Source organism: Jaculus jaculus, chromosome 10 (assembly GCF_020740685.1).
Source record: "Jaculus jaculus isolate mJacJac1 chromosome 10, mJacJac1.mat.Y.cur, whole genome shotgun sequence".
Taxonomy (NCBI): Eukaryota; Metazoa; Chordata; class Mammalia; order Rodentia; family Dipodidae; genus Jaculus; species Jaculus jaculus.
Window position 1 is genome coordinate 5,593,458 of NC_059111.1, and position 18,027 is coordinate 5,611,484.

At 45.4% G+C, this 18,027-nt stretch overlaps 1 protein-coding gene across 1 annotated transcript in view; it reads left to right on the forward strand.

Annotated features, from left to right (window-relative positions):
* Aqp9 (aquaporin 9) overlaps positions 1-3,753 on the forward strand; it is a 39,793-nt gene extending 36,040 nt beyond the window's left edge. The window contains exon 6 of the mRNA XM_004662427.2: positions 3,561-3,753. Within this exon, the coding sequence (XP_004662484.2) occupies positions 3,561-3,753 (193 nt within the window). The remainder of the gene's footprint in view (positions 1-3,560) is intronic.
* Positions 3,754-18,027: the final 14,274 nt, after the last annotated feature.

An 18,027-nucleotide genomic window follows, 5' to 3' on the forward strand; every position in this document is an offset into this window, starting at 1 on the left:
TGGAATGCACTATACAGTCTCAGGCTGGCCTCGAACTCACAGCAATCCTTCTACCTCTGCCGCCCAAGCACTGGAATTAAAGGTGTATGCCACCATGCAGCCACAGAGAGAGTGGGGGGGGGAAGGGGTGTACCACTCCATTAATTCTAATCAGCATGTGGTGTGGGGCGGTCTTGGCTGGCAGGAATGTCTCCTGCTCCCCACCTCCTCTGCCATGTTCTCATGACTTTGTGTTATCTTTCCTCCCAGCTTTCCAATGGATACACGCCCTTCAATAATACACGTCATGCTTCATTGGCATCTCAACAGTCACCCCATGGAGTTATTTAAGTGAAATTTCTTTCTTCAAATTTTAAGAAAGGAAAAGATAGCTCACAGGCCCCAGTGTCTCCTGGAGCTGCATCTTGACTAGAATGTTTGACCCTGAGGGGTCTCTGGAGGGAAGAGGGCATCATGCCCCAAAAACCATATCAGATCACACCTCTGGGTGATGGCATCAAACATAAACATATTTAAATAAGATTAGTAGGTCATTCACATATGTACTTTAGATTTATTTAGAGGCTTGGAAATGGCCCAGTAGTTAAAGGCACTTGCTTTCAAAGCATGCTGGCCCAGGTTCAGTCACCCAGTAACCACATATAACCAGATACACCAAGTGTTGTGTGTGTGTGGTGTTCATTTGCAGTGGCAAGAGGCCCTGGCCCATTCTCTCTCTCTTTCTGCTCCTCTCTCAAATAAACAATAAAGCTATTTTTTAAATTACTTAGAACCAGCTATGGTGGCCCACACCTTTAATCCCAGCACTTGGGAGGCAGAGGTAGAAGGATCACTGTGAGTTCAAGGCTACTTTGAGACTACATAGTAAATTCCAGGTCAGCCTGGGCTAGAGTGAGGCCCTACTTTGAAAAGCTGGGAAAAAAAAATAGATTATCCTCATAAATTAATCTATTTTTCCACATTCTGAATACCTCCTTCCTATTTATAATCCTCAGCCTTCATTATTTCCTGATAAAGGAAAGAAATGACTGAGGATTTCTCTAGAGGGCCTCAATGTTGACCATGGGTCCAGGTGCTGTCTTTTCTAAAAGGAAAACACAGGAGATGGAATCTCTCACTGGTGTTATTAAGACATGGAAATAGATCGCCTGACATCAGGTTTACTGGGGAATCTCAAGTAGTGTCATGCTTCAGTGAGGGGTTATACTTAGCTTTTCCTTTGTGTGTGTGTAGGATATGAGTGCATATGAGCACATGTATGTGCAAATGGGCATGAATGTGTGCCCACATGTATGGCCAGGGGTGGACATCAGGTGTCTTTCTCATTGTTCTCCACCTTATCTTTTCTTGTTTGTTTGTTTGTTTTTTGGTTTTTTGAGGTAGGGTCTCACTTTAGCCCAGGCTAACCTGGAATTCACTATGGAGTCTCAGGGTGGCCTCGAACTCACAGCAATTCTCCTACCTCTGCCTCCCAAGTGCTGGGATTAAAGGCATGTGCCACCACACCCAGCTCCATGTTTTTTGTTTTTTGAGGTAAGGGTCTCACACTAGCCCAGGCTGACCTATAATTCAGTACGTAGTCTGAGGCTGATCTCAGACTCACAGTGATCTTCGTACATTGACATTTCCAGTGCTGGTATTAAAGAGACGCACCCTCAAGCCTGGCTACCTTACCTTTTAAGGCATGTTTTCTCACCCACTCAGCACTGGCTGGTTCAGCTGGACAAGCTGGTCACCAAGCCCAGGATCCTCCTGTTCCCACTGCCCCAGCCCTGGCTGCTATTATGAGCATGTGCTGCAAAACCTGGCTTTTTATTTTTATTTTTTTATGGGTGCTGGGAATCACACTCAAATCCTCATTCTTGAGTGTTAAGCACTTTACGATCTGATGCCCAAATTTCGTTTTCACAAAGTAAAAGGAAGGTATGAACATGAAAGATTTGCCAAATAGGGAATACCGAGACAGCAATAGGAAGAGGGCAGCCAAGAAGTGTCTCACTGATACTGATTTCTCCTCCTCCTCCTTCTTTTCTCTCTCTTTTGAGGTAGTCTCACTTTAGCCCAGGCTGAGCTGTAAGTTACTATGTAGTCTCAGAGTGACCTCAAACTTATGGTGATCCTTCTACCTCTGCCTCCCTAGCGCCGGTATTAAAGGCGTGCGCCACCACACCCGGCTGTTTTTGTTGTTGTTGTTGTTTTTCTTTTAAGATTTATTTTTATTTATTTACTTTTAGAGAGAGAATGGATGTGCCAGGGCCTCTAAGCCATTGCAAATGAACTCCAGACACATGCATCACATGTACATCTGGCTTACTTGGGACCTGGAGACTTGACCGGGGTCCTCAGGCTTCGCAGGCATGCGCCTTACCCACTAAGCCATCTCTCCAGCCCTGTTTTTTGTTTTTTGAGGTAGAGTCTTACTCTAGCCCAGGCTGACCTGGAATTCAGTCTATAGTTTCAAGCTGGCCTTGAACTCACAGCAATCCTCCTACCTCTGCCTCCTGAGTATTGGGTTTAAATGTGTGCACCACCACGCCCAGCTTCTTTTATTTTAATTTTTAAAAATTTTAGTTTTTTTTGTTTTGTTTTTTCTTTTTTTTCCTCAATTTTTATTAACAATTTCCATGATTATAAAAAATATCCCATGGTAATACCCCCCCACTTTCCCCTTTGAAATTCCATTCTTAATATCTCCTCCCCATCTCAATCATCTCTCTTTTATTTTGATGTCATGATCTTTTCCTCCTCTTATGATGGTCTTGTGTAGGTAGTGTCAGGCACTGTGAGGTCATGGATATCCAGGCCATTTTATGTCTGGAGGGAGCACATTGTAAGGAGTCCTACCCTTCCTTTGGCTCTTACATTCTTTCTGCCACCTCTTCCGCATTAGACCCTGAGCCTTGGAAGGTGTGATCAAAATGTTACTCAGTACTCCGGTCACTTCTTTCCAGCTCTATGATACCTTCTGAGTCATCCCAATTTTTAAAAATATATTTTATTTGACAGACAAAGAAAGAGAGAGGTGTTGGGGTGGGGGATGGAGAACAGGCATCTAGCCACTACAAATGAACTCCAGATGCACCACCTTGTGCATCTGGCTTTACATGGGTATTGAGGAGTCGAACCTGGGTCCTTTGGCTTTACTGGCAAGTGACTTAACGGCTAAGCCATCTCTCCAGCCAATTTTTGTTTTTTTGAGGTAAGGTCTCACTCTAGCCCAGGATGTCCTGGAAAAGTCTGTGCCATCCCAGGCTGGCATCAAACTCATAGCCATCCTCCTACCTCTGCCTCCTGAGTGCTGAGATTAAAGGTGTGCACATAGATTGTTTTTTAAAAAATGTATTTATTTATATGTGTGAGAGAAAGACAAAAAGTGCGGGTACACCCGGGTGTCTTGCCGCTGAAAACAAAGCCCAGCCACTCTGCGTCCTCTGGCTTTACCTGGGTTCTGGGGAATCGCATCCCCCAGCCCTAAAAAAGCCAGCAGACTTTGCAAGCAAGCACCTTTAACCACTGAACGGTGTCGCCCGCCTCCTCACTGATTTCTTATTTGCTTTCAGAGTCGGACCTCACTTCTGGTGGATTCCCGTGGCGGGGCCAATGGTGGGTGCCACCATTGGAGGTGCCATCTACATGGTTTTCATCGAAATTCACCACCGGGAACCTGACCTAGACCTGAAGGCTAGCCCCAACACTCAGGAGGCAGAGGTGAAAGGATCGCCACGAGCCCAGGGCCTGCCTGAGACTGCATAGTGGATCCCAGGTCAGCCTGGGCCAGAGGGAGGCCCTACCTTGAACAAATAAAAACAAACCACCAAAAAAAGGAGTCTGAGGACAAGCTGGAGAAATAGGAATCCAGTGTTGCGATGTAGCGACACACTCAGGTCCGCACCTGCGGCTTGCTTGGTCTCTCTCCAGGAAGGACAGCATCTAAGTGCCTGTGTCTGGGTAAGACTGGACGCGGTGCTCACCTGACTTTCCCCGCCAGCCTCGTGGGCTCCCTGGCTACAAAGGCACCCTCGCCTGAAGACGTGCAAACGCTGGCTTCTTCTCTGTCGCTCACCTGTCCCCAGAACAGCCCCGACTGTCCCTTGCCCTGTTTATTACATCCTTGACTGACGGGATCCTTATTCCCAGGTGGGCCCCAATAACCTGGAAACTTGACCCCGGGCTCAGGTGGGTGGTCCTCGCTATGTGACTGGCATGAATCGATGTCATGGAAAGCTTCGCCCTTGCTGCCTATATCCCAAGTGCCAGCCGACACTGGAAACTGGAAGACCAAACAGTGGGTGCAGTGAGCGCCCGTGAGCCAGGGAGCCTCCAGTCACGTTGTCGCTGTCTTTGCACAGACTCGGACACTGTTCCAGCCTAGGGACAAAGCAGGCTGGAAAGCACAAAGGAAGGACTCTGTGGCCTCTAGAAACATCAGGACACAAGATAAATTTGGGAAGACAAATGGAAGTTTTTTTTTTTTTTTAATGGAAACCATTTATCAGATTAATCTCTTCTTGCTCTTCTGCATTTTTAGATGGGGCCAATTAATTTACAGGTCTTTAGCATGTAATGACCTGAAATATGATTGAAAACCTCAGTCTTAAAAAGTACATCTCTCTGTCCTTTTTACTCAAATGTATTTTCCTAACTGCCCACTTGAGGACAGGCGTTTGACAGGTCAGTGGCTAGACTCATCTATGTCCCAAAAGCCAAAAGCAGAAAGCCAGTGGAGCCGGGCCTAGCCGACTCTTCAAGGTAGGAATGGCGTTGTTCTCTCATCAGCCTTTACTGGTCCACAAAACCCTCTCACACACATGCTCGACTTTGATCCTGGTGCCAGCTATCTGGGATGAACACCACCACGCGGCCAGTCTTCACGTAAGATCTCATGCAAGCTGACTTGAGCGAGGCAGTACTTCTCAGAAGGTGAGGGCTGTGTAACGCGCCTCTCCACCTTTTGGACGAACAATAACTGACTGAGCCTTTTCTCCAGCCTTTTCTGACTTACTTAAAGTAGTGGGATAGGCAGCTTCCAGAACAATCTACTTCATAGTGATAGTACCTGTGGGTCTTAAGGAGTGAGATCTGAAGACCCCACATGGTCTGGTCTTAGCCCAGTAACTGACGCACAAACAGGACAGAGGCAGCAGTGGATGGAAACTGCAGGGTGAGAGGCGTTGCCCGCCCGAGGGCCTTTCTTCCTGGGCCTCTCTCCCTGCTGACCCCCAAAAAGTTCTCTGGGGACGTAAGTGTCCTGAGCCTCATCCATGTAAATTCTCTATTGATGTTACTTTCAACCAGAGTGAGTCTCTGTCAATTATAAGCACCAGAGGAATTGCTCTATGCCAAATATGTACCTTCAGTCCAGCTACTAGAAGCCCGGCATTCCTGGAGGTGCCATGTTTCCCAATTGCCTTGAAACAATAACCAAACAACTAAAGGCAAATGAGAAATTTCTCCAGTGCCCTGTCTTATGCAGCCTATGGACACAGGGGTTGGTTTTCTTGCTCTGAAGCTATCTATGTGGAAACTTTCTATTTGGAATAAATTCATGGGAGTTGTTGATGTGTTTTACTTTCATTCAATTGCTACTAAACATATTTAGTTCGGAGTTTATGTATACTGTCCAGAAGTGGAATATCATGGGGAGCTTTTGAATGTCTTAATGCCCAGCGGTCCTTTGTAAGCTGCTCCGGAGATTCCAGAATGGAGCGAGGACTGAGAAGGGGGGCTTGGTGAGGCCATACGGGCCTTCAGTTTTCTTGGGTGCCACGCCTAGTTGTGGCCATGGCGCGGCTGGGGGTGTTCTCGAGCCCGTTGCCCATGGGCAAGCACAGCATCGTCAACATGGACATTGGCCCTCTCCGCCTCCTACTCGAGGGGTGTTTGCCAGCACCTGGAGACATTTCTAAGTGCCACAACTGGGAATGCGGGGAAACGCTGCTGCATTAGTGCCTAGAGACCAGAGATGCTGCCTGGCATTTGGGATCACAGAAGACCCCCCCAAAAGGTCAGTCACAGCCAGCTTAAGAGAGCTTGGAGTTACGGCGAGGTGAGGAGAGAATTAGAAAACTCTGAAAGCCTGTGTCCCGGTTTCAAGTTCTGTCAGGCGCAGAGGCCCAAAATACCAGAACAGACTCTTGGGGGTTGGTTTCTATCCTGAGAGCAAGAAGCCATCTGAAACGTGAATGCTGAGGGTGCACAGTGAAGGGGTTTCAGAAGATGATCCATGCAGGTGCTCTGAAATACCACTTGATGGGCGATGGCTGAGATGATGTAAAAGAAATGTATGGTAATGGAAGTCTACAAATTACCCTAGGAAAGATTTTTCTTAAAACTTTTTATGGTTTTGAAAAATATTTATTTTCAAGGAGAAAGAGAAAGAATGGGTGCACCAGGACCTCTTGCAGCTACAAATTCCAGGTGCATGCACCACTTTGTTATTTTGATTTTATGTGGGTACTTGGGAATCAAACCCAGGCAGTCAGGCTTTGCCAGCAAGTGCCTTAATACTGAGCTATCTCTCCAGCCCCTTTTAGAACTTTTTATCGACAACTTCCATAAATATAGGTATACCATGATCATAATCCCTTCCCTCCAGTCTCCCTTTTCCCCTCCCAAGGCCCCGTCTACTGAATCCCTTACAGGAAGAATTTCTTATTAAAAAAAAAATATTTATTTGCAAGCAAAGAGAGCAAGAAGAGAGACAGACAGAGAAAGAGTGGATGAGCCAGAACCACTATCCACTATAAAGGAACTCCAGATGCATAAGCCACTTTGTGCATTTGGCTTTATGTGGGTACTGGGAAATCAAATTCAGGTCCTCAGGCTTCGCAGGCAAGCTCCTTAGCCACTGAACAATCGCTCCAGCCCTAGCTTGCTAAATTTTAAAAGGGCTGAAGGGAAGCCAGATGCACTGGGCATGGTGGCCCACATCTTTTTTTTTTTTTTTTGAATTCTCTAATTTATTTTTTAATTGACAACTTCCATAGTTATAGACAATAAGCCATGATAATTCCTTCCCCCCTCACTTTCCCCTTTGTAACTACACTCTCCATCATATCCCCTCCATATCTCAATTAGTCTCTTTTATTTTGATGCCATTATCTTTTCCTCCTATTGTGAGAGTCCTGTGTAGGTAGTATCAGGCACTGCAAGGTCATGGGTATCTAGGCTGTTTTGTGTCTGAAGAGTGCATTATAAGAGCCCTTCTGGCTCTTACATTGTTTCTATTATCTCCAGCTTTCTGTCAGCTCACCTACAGGGAGGAGGTTTTCAGCTCAGCTCCAGCAAGATTTCTTAGTGACCCTGCAGCCCAAGCATGTAGCCTTCAGCAACATGGTGCACACCTTTAATCCCAGCACTGGGGAGGCAGAGGTAGGAGGATTGCTGTGAGTTTGAGGCCAGCCTGAGACTACATAGAGAATTCCTGTTCAGCCTGGACTAGAGCAAGACCCTACCTGGAAAACACAAAAAAAAAAAGTGGGGTGTCATCCCACTTATGTGAAATGTGCAGAATAAGCGAGTTTACCAAGAGAACATAGATCTGTGGTGGCCAGAGAGCGGGCAGAAGAAAGCAGGGAGAGACAACGAACAGTGAGAGAGTTTCTCTTGGAGGTGAAGCAAATGTCCTGGAACTAGATGCTGTTGCGGTCAGGTTCGCATTGCTGGTAGAAATCACCCAACCATGAGCAGCTTCCGGGGAAAAAGAGGTTTATTTTGGCTAAGAGGCTCGAGGGGAACAGGGGAAACGATGGCATGAGCAGAGAGTGGACATCACCCCCTGGCCCACATAAGGTAGACAACAGGAACAGGAGAGTGTGCCGAACACTGGCAAGGGAAAACTGGCTATAACACCCATAAGCCCGCCCCCAACAATACACTGCCCCCTGCAGGCATTAATTCCCAAATCTCCATCAGCTGGGAACCTAGCGTTCAGAACACCTAATTTTATGGGGGACACCTGAATCAAAGCACCACAGATGCCAGTGATTTCCCTCTCTGTGAACAGTGTAGGAGCCACTGAACTACACCCTGCAAAAGGGTGACATTTATGGTATGAGAATATTTTCTTAATTAAAAAAAAAAAAAAACTATGGCTATCCAAAGAAAAATCTGGAAGCGCTTCAAATGTGTCTCCCTCTGAGTTAAGACTCACTCCCCTTACACACTTGTGATAACCAGGTCTACATGGTCACATGTGTGCACATAGTTGTGTTGTTTTTGGCAGCAGAACAGTTAGGGGACAAGTCAGCACAGTGCGGAGAGCGTGCACCTCCAACAGCAAGTGGCGAGCAGCCACGTTCAGCAGGTAGACTAAGAGATCACAGAAAACGTGCTCAGACACTGGAGAGTAAGAAGACCTACGGTAAGGATCAGTTATGTGAACAGAGCAAACACCATGCATTCTCCCATGACGCACACAGGCGTGGGAACTTGGCCTCTTGGGATGGCCACCGGTGGTGAGAGGCAAGGCCAGTAAACACCAGGCGTGAGTCAGCAAATAGTGCAACGGGCGCAAACCAAGCCCACCCACATGTTCATAGTACGCCTTTGATGTCCGAAGCGAGCAGGAAGAGGAAAAGGAAAGGAAGGAAGGAAAGAAGGAAGAGAGAGACTAGCTTGATATACTCCCAAATTTAAACACTCCAGGAAGTGAGATTGTAGTGGGACTGATTTTTAGTATTTTTTAATTTTTATGGTTTTTGGTTTTGGGGTTTTTTTAATATTTCATTTTTATTTCTTTTTTTCTTTTTTTAAAATTTTTGTTTATTTTTATTTATTTATTTGAGAGCAACAGACAGAGAGAAAGAGGCAGAGAGAGAGAGGAGAGTGGGCGCGTCAGGGCCTCCAGCCACTGCAAACGAACTACAGACACGTGCGCCACCTTGTGCATCTGGCTAACATGGGTCCTGGGGAATCAAGCCTCAAACTGGGGTCCTTAGGCTTCACAGGCAAGCGCTTAACCGCTAAGCCGTCTCTCCAGCCCATTTTTATTTATTTCTGTGACAGAGAGAAAAAGACAGAGAGAACTGGGTGCCCCAGGGCCTCTAGCCATTGCAAATGAACTCCAGATGCATGCACCACATTGTGTATCTGGCTAATGTGGGTCCTGGGGAATAGAACCTGGGTCCTTTGACTTTGCAGGCAAATGCCTTAACTGCTAAGCCATCTCTCCAGCCCCTATATTTTTGTTGTTGTTGTTTTTTGTTTTTGCTTTTGCTTTTTGGTTTTGGGGTTTTTGTTTTTGTTTTTTTGAGGTAGGATCTCACTCTAGCCCAAGATGACCTAGAATTCACTATGTAGTCTCAGGCTGGCCTTGAACTCACAGAGATCCTCCTACCTCTGCCTCCCGAGTGCTGGGATTAAAAGTGTGTGCCACAGTGCTGGAGAGATAGCTTAGCAGTTAAGGCACTTGCTTGCAAAGCCAAAGAATCCAGATTTGATTCCCCAGTTCCCTACATAAAGCCAGATGCATAAGGGGTGGAGCATGTGTCTGGAGTTTGTTTGCAGAGGTGGGAGGCCCTGGAGTGCCCATTATTTTGTCTTTCTTCTTTTGTGCTCTCTCTCTCTCTCTTTCCTCAAATAAATAAATAAAATATTTGGGAAAAAAAAACATACAGAGAAGGCTGGAGAGATGACTTAGTAGTTCAGGCGCTTGCCTGTGAAGCTTCAGAACCTAGGTTCAATTCCCCAGTGCCCATGTAAACCAGATACATAGGGTGACACATGCATCTGGAGTTTGTTTGCAGTGGCCAGAGGCCCTGGTGTGCCCATTCTCTCTGTTTCCTTCTCTCTCTCTCTCTCGCTCTCTTTCAAATAAATAAATAAACATACAGAGACACACAGCTTGGAGCTGATGCTCAATGTAAACAGACAGCATTGCTTTGAGAACATCGGACCCTAACTACTAGACCACCAGGGACGTGGACAGGCTGCTTGGAACCTTGCTGTAACCTTTGGCACAGCGCTACTACTCCGGGCTAGGTGTGTGCTGTTCAAATTTCCAGAGAGCAAGGAGGAGGTGGCCAGTTTTTACAGACTATAGACTCACAACTCTTCACTGTGATATACTATGGCGAAGAACATCAACATGTATTACGTGTTTATTACTTGCGCCCATGTTCCCGACTCTTGATATACTATAACAATAGAATCAATAATGAGTCCCAACATGTATTACGTGTTTATTCCAGGCCACACACGTTCCTAAGTCCTTCCCATACATGATCGTGTGTTGAAACATCACATCAAACCCAAGGAGTATGACCCTCTTTCACAAGTAAGGAATCTGAGACTCTAAGTTGAAGACGTGGCCTCGCTTCATAGAGAAGAGCCAGGACTTCAACCCAGGTGTATTTGACTAGCAAAGCTGTGCTCTCCAGATTCTAAACTAAATTATTCACTCACATACAAAGAACAAATTAGCACTCGTTAGGAGTCTCCATGAGTTAGTTAGCAGCCAGTCATGTCAGACCACATCTAAATTGCGTCATTGAGGAGTTTTGCCCTGAAGTTGTAAGGAAAGGCTAGAGACCAAACATACCTTGACTTCAGACCGAATTCCTAGCTACTTGACCAGCAGATGGAGCCAAAGAAACAAGTCCAGTTTTCTTTTCTTAAAAAAAAAAAAAAATTATTATTATTTGCAAGGAGACAGTGAACGAATATGAGTGAGCCAGGGCCTCCTGCCACTGAAAATGAGCTACAGACATGTGCCATTAGTGCATCTGGCTTTCTGTGAGTACTGGGGAACTGAACCCAGGCCATCTGGTTTTGCAAGCAAGCATCTTTAACCACCAAGCCACTTCTCCAGCCTCACAAATCCATTTTTTTTTATTAAGTATCAAACACAGAGGAGATGATGGAAGGTGTGTGCTGTGCATGTGCGTGTTTATAGGTGCACATCACATGTGTGCAAGTGTATGTGGAGACCAGAGGACAACCTCGGCTATCATTTTTATTTTTTTTTAATTAATTAATTTATTTATTTGAGAGCGACAGACACAGAGAGAAAGACAGATAGAGGGAGAGAGAGAGAGAATGGGCGCGCCAGGGCTTCCAGCCTCTGCAAACGAACTCCAGACGCGTGCACCCCCTTGTGCATCTGGCTAACGTGGGACCTGGGGAACCGAGCCTTGAACCGGGGTTCTTAGGCTTCACAGGCAAGCGCTTAACCACTAAGCCATCTCTCCAGCCCTCGGCTATCATTTTTAAATGTTTCATTTATTTATTTGAGAGCAAGAAAGGCAGAGATAAAGAGAGTTCCAGGGCCTGTAGCCACTTCAAACAAACTCCAGATGCATGCAGCACCTTGTGCATATGCCTAACATGGGTACTGGGGAATCAGACCTGGGTCCTTAGGCTTTGCAGGCAAGTACCACTAAAGCATCTCTCCAGCCCTTCATCCACCTTTTTTGGGCTCTTTCAGTGTCCTGGAACTCACCAAGTGAGCTAGGCTGGCTGGTCAGTGAGCCCCAGGGATCTGCTCATCTCCACCTCCTCAGTGCTGGGATTCCAAACACATGCCACCACACCCAGCCTCTTACCCCAGAGCTACCTCCCCAACCGTGAGATGCAGGCTGTTAGAGTCTTCTCATGCTTTCACTTTATGGATGTCAAAATGCCAAGACACCATGCTGGAATTACGAAATAGTCCAGGGGGACTAGCTCCTGGCTCAGTGGGTAAAGTACTTTCTATGCAAGCACGAGGACCTGAATTTGTTTATATATATTTATATATTACATATATATTTATATATATGATATATATTCATATATTATATATATTTATGTATAACATATATATATACATATATATATATATTAAACTTCCCAACACATAGAAGAACAAAATGTATTTTATTCCAGTCAAAGAAGAAAAAGAAACTGTAGGCATGACAAAGAGGAAAAAAGTGCATTGTTAGGTGAAAATGAAAAGGAAGGGGGTGAGGGGAGAGAAACCGAGCAACAAGTTGAAAAGTTTGAAAAGTTCCATGCAAACTTCTCTCTCTCTCTCTCTCTTTTTGTTCCTCCAACAAGAAGCATCTCAGAAAAACAACAAAATGAGTTTCTCTTTTTCCTTTATTTGACCATTTCATACCTGCACGTAATGTATTGTTATCATATTCATTCTCCATTACCTTCTCTTGTCCCTTTCCAATGGAACCCTTTCTTCCCAACTGTCCTCCTTCTACTTGTCTCTCTCTCTCTCTCTAAGGGAGATGTGTGTGTGTGTGTGTGTGTGTGTGTGTGTGTGTGTGTGTGTGTGTGTGTGTGTATCAAAATAAAAGAGAAACTAGTTGGAAAGAAGGGACTCAGGGAGGGTGATTCAATCTGGGTATGTTGTCTCTATGAACGGAGTTTGTCAGTGAGAAGTTGAAAAGATCCCCAGGGGGCTGTTTTCCCCTCTCTTGCTTGTGTGATTTCCACCGAGCATCTGCCCCCTTCAGGGGAAGAAATATGGACTGGGAAACATGTCAAATTTTTATTGTTTTGCCACCTTGCCAAACATTCTTGTGCGAGCTCAGCATGATCATTAGTTTATAGGTGCATCTAAAGCGTTGTCCCCCTGGACACCGGGAAAGGTTCTGCCCCAAGGACAGCTTTTCAGTTAAAACTGAGGGCTCCAGTCAGCATGGCCAAGAAACCATCACGGTGATTTAGGTCAGTTATGATTTGTTTCAGGAATGCCAAGAGCCCTTTTGAAAACCAGCCCAAAGGCTGAGGAAATGGCTCAGTGGGCAAAGCACTTGCCTTGCAAGCATGAGGACCTGAGTTTGATCCTCAGTACCCACATAAAACCCAGGCATGGAGAGATGGCTCAGTGCTTAAGGTGCTGGCCTACAAAGCACCCACATAAAGCCAGATGCTCAAAGTGGCACATGCATCTGGAGTTTGTTTGCAATGGCTGGAGGCTATGGCGTGCCTATTCTGCCTCTCTCTCTCTCTCTCTCTTCTCGGCTGGAAAATAAATAAAATATTTTTTAAAAAAAAAACAGGCATGATGGTATGTACCTGTCATTCCAGCACTGGGGAGGTAAAGACAGGTGGATCTCCAGGGCAAGCTGGCTGGCTGACCGGACCATGAGCTCAGGGTTCAGTGAGAGACACTGCCTTAATAAGTAAGGCAAAGAGTGGTAAAGAGAGCCTGGCGAGATGGCTCAGTGGTTACAGGTGCTTGCTTATAAAGCCTGACGGCCTGAATTCCATTCCCCAGCACCCATGTAAAGCCAGATGCACAAGGTGGTTCATTAGTCTAAAGTTTATTTGCAACCACAGGAGTCTCTGGCACACCCCTAGACACTCTCTCGCACTTTTTTGGGGGGAGGGTTGAGGTAGGGTCTCACTCTAGCCCAGGCTGACCTGGAATTCGCTCTGTATTCTCAGGTTGGTTTTGAACTCACAGTAATCCTCCTACTTCTGCCTCCCGAGTGCTGGGATTAAAGGCGTGCACCACCACACTCGGCAATAATTGTTTTTTGTTTTGAAAGGGAGATGGAGGAAGATATCCAGCATCAACATCTGGCCTCCACATGCATGTACACATACACATGCATGCACACCCAGAACACACATGTGCACCCGTGCATATATGAACTCAAAGACACCATGCATACACACGTTTACCAAGAACTTCAGCCCAATATGAGTGGCAAAGAGTGACATGGCAGTTCTGTGAGGAAGGCATCATGTTAACGGAACAGGCAGAGGGGAGGCCTGAGCAATGGTGAAGTGGAAGACTTAGCCAAGGGAGCCGTGCAGAAGCTTCCCAAGCCCAGGTGCAGAGACGACTGAGCTCCTTGGGGAGGCTCCGGTCCTGAGGGAAGAGAGGGAGCCCACGTCAGGCCTCCGGCACGCCCTGCTTATCCTCCTCCCTTTAACGTGGAAAAACCAGTTCAATGCCAGCAAAGATTAAAAGGAATTTTCCATGCCAAAAACCGGAAGGCTAATTTTCCTGAGAGGCATCCACACATAGCGGGAATGACACCATGTCTCTGTGGCCTTGGGCAGCTCCTCAACCTTTTTGGGTTTTAATTGGCTTAGGGTTTAATCTCTTCCAATTTATAAACTGGAAAGTTTAAAAGCTAAAATATATGAACTCTCTCATGTCTTATGTCACATAGCCAGGTATCCCACCCCCACACAACTTCTTATTTATTTATTTTAAGGTCAAGTTCTTTTTGTTGTTGTTGTTTTGTTTTATTTTGGTTTGGTTTTGGTTTTTCAAGGTAGAGTCTTGTTCTAGCCCAGGTGGACCTGAAATTCACTATGTAATCTCAGGGAGGTCTTGAACCTACAATGATCCACCTACTTCTGCCTCCCGAGTGCTGGGACTAGAGGCATGAGCCACCATGCCCAGATCATTCATTCATTCTTTCTTTCTTTCATTTTTTAAGTTTTAATTTACTTGAGAGAGAGAGAGAGAAAGAAGCATAGAGAGAGACAATGAGTGTACCAGCCATTGCATATGAACTCCAGACATACATGCCACCTTGTGCGGTTGGCTTACATGGGTACTGGGGAATCAAACCTGGGTTCTTTGGTTTTATAGGCAAGCTAGCCCATCTCTCCAGTCCTTATTTATTTACTTTTTTTTTTTAATAATTTTTTTAAATTTTTTTTTTATTTGAGAGCGACAGACACAGAGAGAAAGACAGATAGAGGGAGAGAGAGAGAATGGGCGCGCCAGGGCTTTCAGCCTCTGCAAATGAACTCCAGACGCGTGCGCCTCCTTGTGCATCTGGCTAACGTGGGACCTGGGGAACTGAGCCTCGAACCGGGGTCCTTAGGCTTCACAGGCAAGCACTTAACCGCTAAGCCATCTCTCCAGCCCTTATTTACTTTTTAAACATTCTTTTTATTAATTTACTTATTTAAGAAAGAGAGAGAGAGAGATAGAAGAGAGTCGGGGGCATGCCAGGGACTCCAGCCAGTGTAAATGAACTCCAGATGCATGCGTCACCTTGTGCATCTGGCTTACCTGGGTCCTGGGTAATCAAACCTGGGTTCTTTGGCTTTGCAGGCAAATGCCTTAACCACTAACCCATCTCTCCAGCCCTAAGAACATTCTTTACTACAGCACCTAAGGCAACCACAATAATTCCATAGGGTCTAATACTCTACTTATATTCCTATTTCTACAACTCTGCCCATGTTTGCATCTGGTTATTAGGACCTCCCCACCTCCTCATCTCTCCATCTCAGGGTTTGCCTCATAGGAACTCACCCTAAGGTGCCCAAGCTGTCTAGAATACTAGCAGAGAACCAAAGCTCCATGCTTAGCCTCCCCACATTAAAGCAACTACACTGTATTGCATCATATTGTCTCCCAGCTCTTCTTCAATTTACCTGCCTAATAAGAACCAAGCTACTGGTCAAACCTCCCCATCCCTTCTCATTCTAGAAGAGGAAGAAAAGGAAGATTTTAGCCTACTAGTAAGAAGTAAGAAGGCCTATGGCTTAATTCATAAATCATTTCTCCTTTGAGGTTCTAGGTGAGGTCATTGCTCTGATGATGGACACTGTGTGGGGCTTATGACAGTAAATCTTCCAGCTTTGTTACCCCAGTGCCCCTGAACCCCGTGCTTAATTTTCCAGTGATGCTGCTGAGAAGGTTTGCCAAAGCCTCCTCATACCTGGGCAGGGGTAGTTCCTATCACCCCCAGGTTCTGCCAGGCCAGGAGCACTACTTCCAACAGGGAAGCTGATTCTGGGATGTGATCATGGCTTTTCTTCTTTTTTTCTCCAGCGATCAGATCTTGAAATCCTCCAACATTTGAGATGAAACGTTGACTGTGTATCTTGTGGGAGGCTCATGGAGACGCAGGAAATGCCATTTTAAATACCAAACACTAGATTATAATGTTTATTTTTCAAGACTTATGTTACCAGAGGCTCAATTTCTGCATCCATAAAATAAAACTAACACCTACCTCACAGGGTGTTTTGTTCAGGAAACGTTGGTTGAGTAAGTGAATCACTGAGCTAATTAATTTTGCTGAAGAAATGAGTCAGAGTTCTTGGTGACTAGCATGAGAAAGAAAATGATGAACTTGGGCAGAGCAGAAAGAGGATCTAGAGGTCGAGGAGCAGTGAAGTCACGGTCTGTGCAGGAGGCAGGAGAACCAGCCCGTGTGTGCCGTGCATCCCGGCACGCAGCAGGAGGCGTGTGGAGGACTAGCTACTCCACCTTGCGCTGCCAGGCTCTGTGCGAACCCATAGTAACTGTCCTGCTAAAGAGAGGAGAGACTGATCCAATCTGCGTGTCTGGGTCGCCTCACTTTCTCACATAAGGTTTGAAAAGTGTTGACATGAAGCAGTGTAAAGAAACTGCTGTGATTTTAACATGAGCGTTTCTTCCACAACCCAAGGAATCAATTTCAAGTTTAGTTTCTAACTGCTTCTGTTAAGAACTTTGACCCTAATCTAATACAAATTAAAACTCAGGGCAATCCTCCAGAGACTGGATGGATGGATGGATGGATGATAAGCAGTCCAATAAAACAACAAAAGGGAAAGCTGGGAGTGGAGGTACACACCTATTGTCCCAGCACTCAGGAGGCTGAGGTAGGAGGATGACTGTGAGTTCAAGGCCAGTTTGGGGCTACAGAGTGAGTTCAGGTCAGCCAAGGCTAGAGTAAGACCTGCCTTGAAAAAATCAACAAAAAAAATGAAAAAATAAAATAAAAAGGTTGGGTGGGGTGGCTAGAGAGATGGCTTAGCAGTTAAGGTTCTTGCCTGAGAAGCCTACGGACCCAGGTTCTATTTCCCAGAACCCACGTAAGCAAGACGCACAAGGTGGCCCATGCATCTGGCGGTCACTTGCAGTGGCTGGGGGCACTCGTGTACCCATTCTATGTCTTCTAGCTTTCTCTGCTCCCAAATAAACAAATAAAAATAATTTTTTTAAATGCAAAAATTAAATGAGGAGGTTGTGGTGGCTTGAATGTAAATGACCCCATAGACTTGGGTATTATTTCATTCTATTTATTTATCAGCGAGAGAGAGAGAGAAAGGAGGAAAGATAGAAGGAGAAGGAAGAAAGGAAGCAGAATGAAGGATAAGGATGAGGAAGAATAGGAGAGAAAGGAGAAGAGAAGGCAGGAAGGAAGGAAAGGAAGAAGGAAGCAAGGAAAAAGAGGATAAGGAGGTGGAGTAGGAGGAGAGTATATAACAAGCTCCTGACTTCAGCGCACATTTGAACAAAGAACTTGACCTGCTGCTGTCCAGGGTCCAAGAAGCAGAGGGACATGACACAGGTAAGGTGATTATAGTCATCAACATTGTTTTTCTTTTCTTCTTTCTTCCCTTCCCTCCTTCCTTCCTTCTTTCCTTCCTTCTTCCTTCCTTCCTTTCTCTCTCTCTCTCTCTCTCTCTCTCTCTCTCTCTCTCTCTCTCTCTTTCTCTCTCTCTCTCTCTCTTTGAGGTAGGGTCTCACTCTAGCCCAGGCTGACCTTGAGTTCACTATGTAGTCTCAGGGCAGCCTCAAACTCACAGTGGTCCTCGTACTTCAGCTTCCCAAGTGCTGGAATTAAAGGCCACCACACCTGACTCACCAGAATTTTATCTACAGAAACAAAATGTTCCTTGGCAAAAATCCCAAAGCAGAGACCCTACCTCAAAAACCAAATAATAATAATAATAATCAAACAAACCATGGTAATGGGTCACTAATCTCTTATTTTACATTAATAGGAATCACTCTCAATATTATAGAATATCAGCATTATGTATTCTCCCACCTTGTATGCTAAAACATCTTTCCAAATATCTTCTTTCTTCCTTCCCTTTTTTTAAATAAAATTTTATTTATTTATTTATTTGAAAAAAAAATCTCAAAGCAAAAAGTTTCAACTGGGGACTGGAGAGATGGCTCAGCAGTTACAGCACTTGTCTGCAAAACCTGACAACTGAATTTTATTCCCCAGTACCCACACAAAGCCAGATACACGAAGTAACACATGTAGCCTGGAGTTAGTTTGTAATAGCTACGGTCCCTGGCGTGCCCATTTTTGCTCTCTGCTTGCAAAT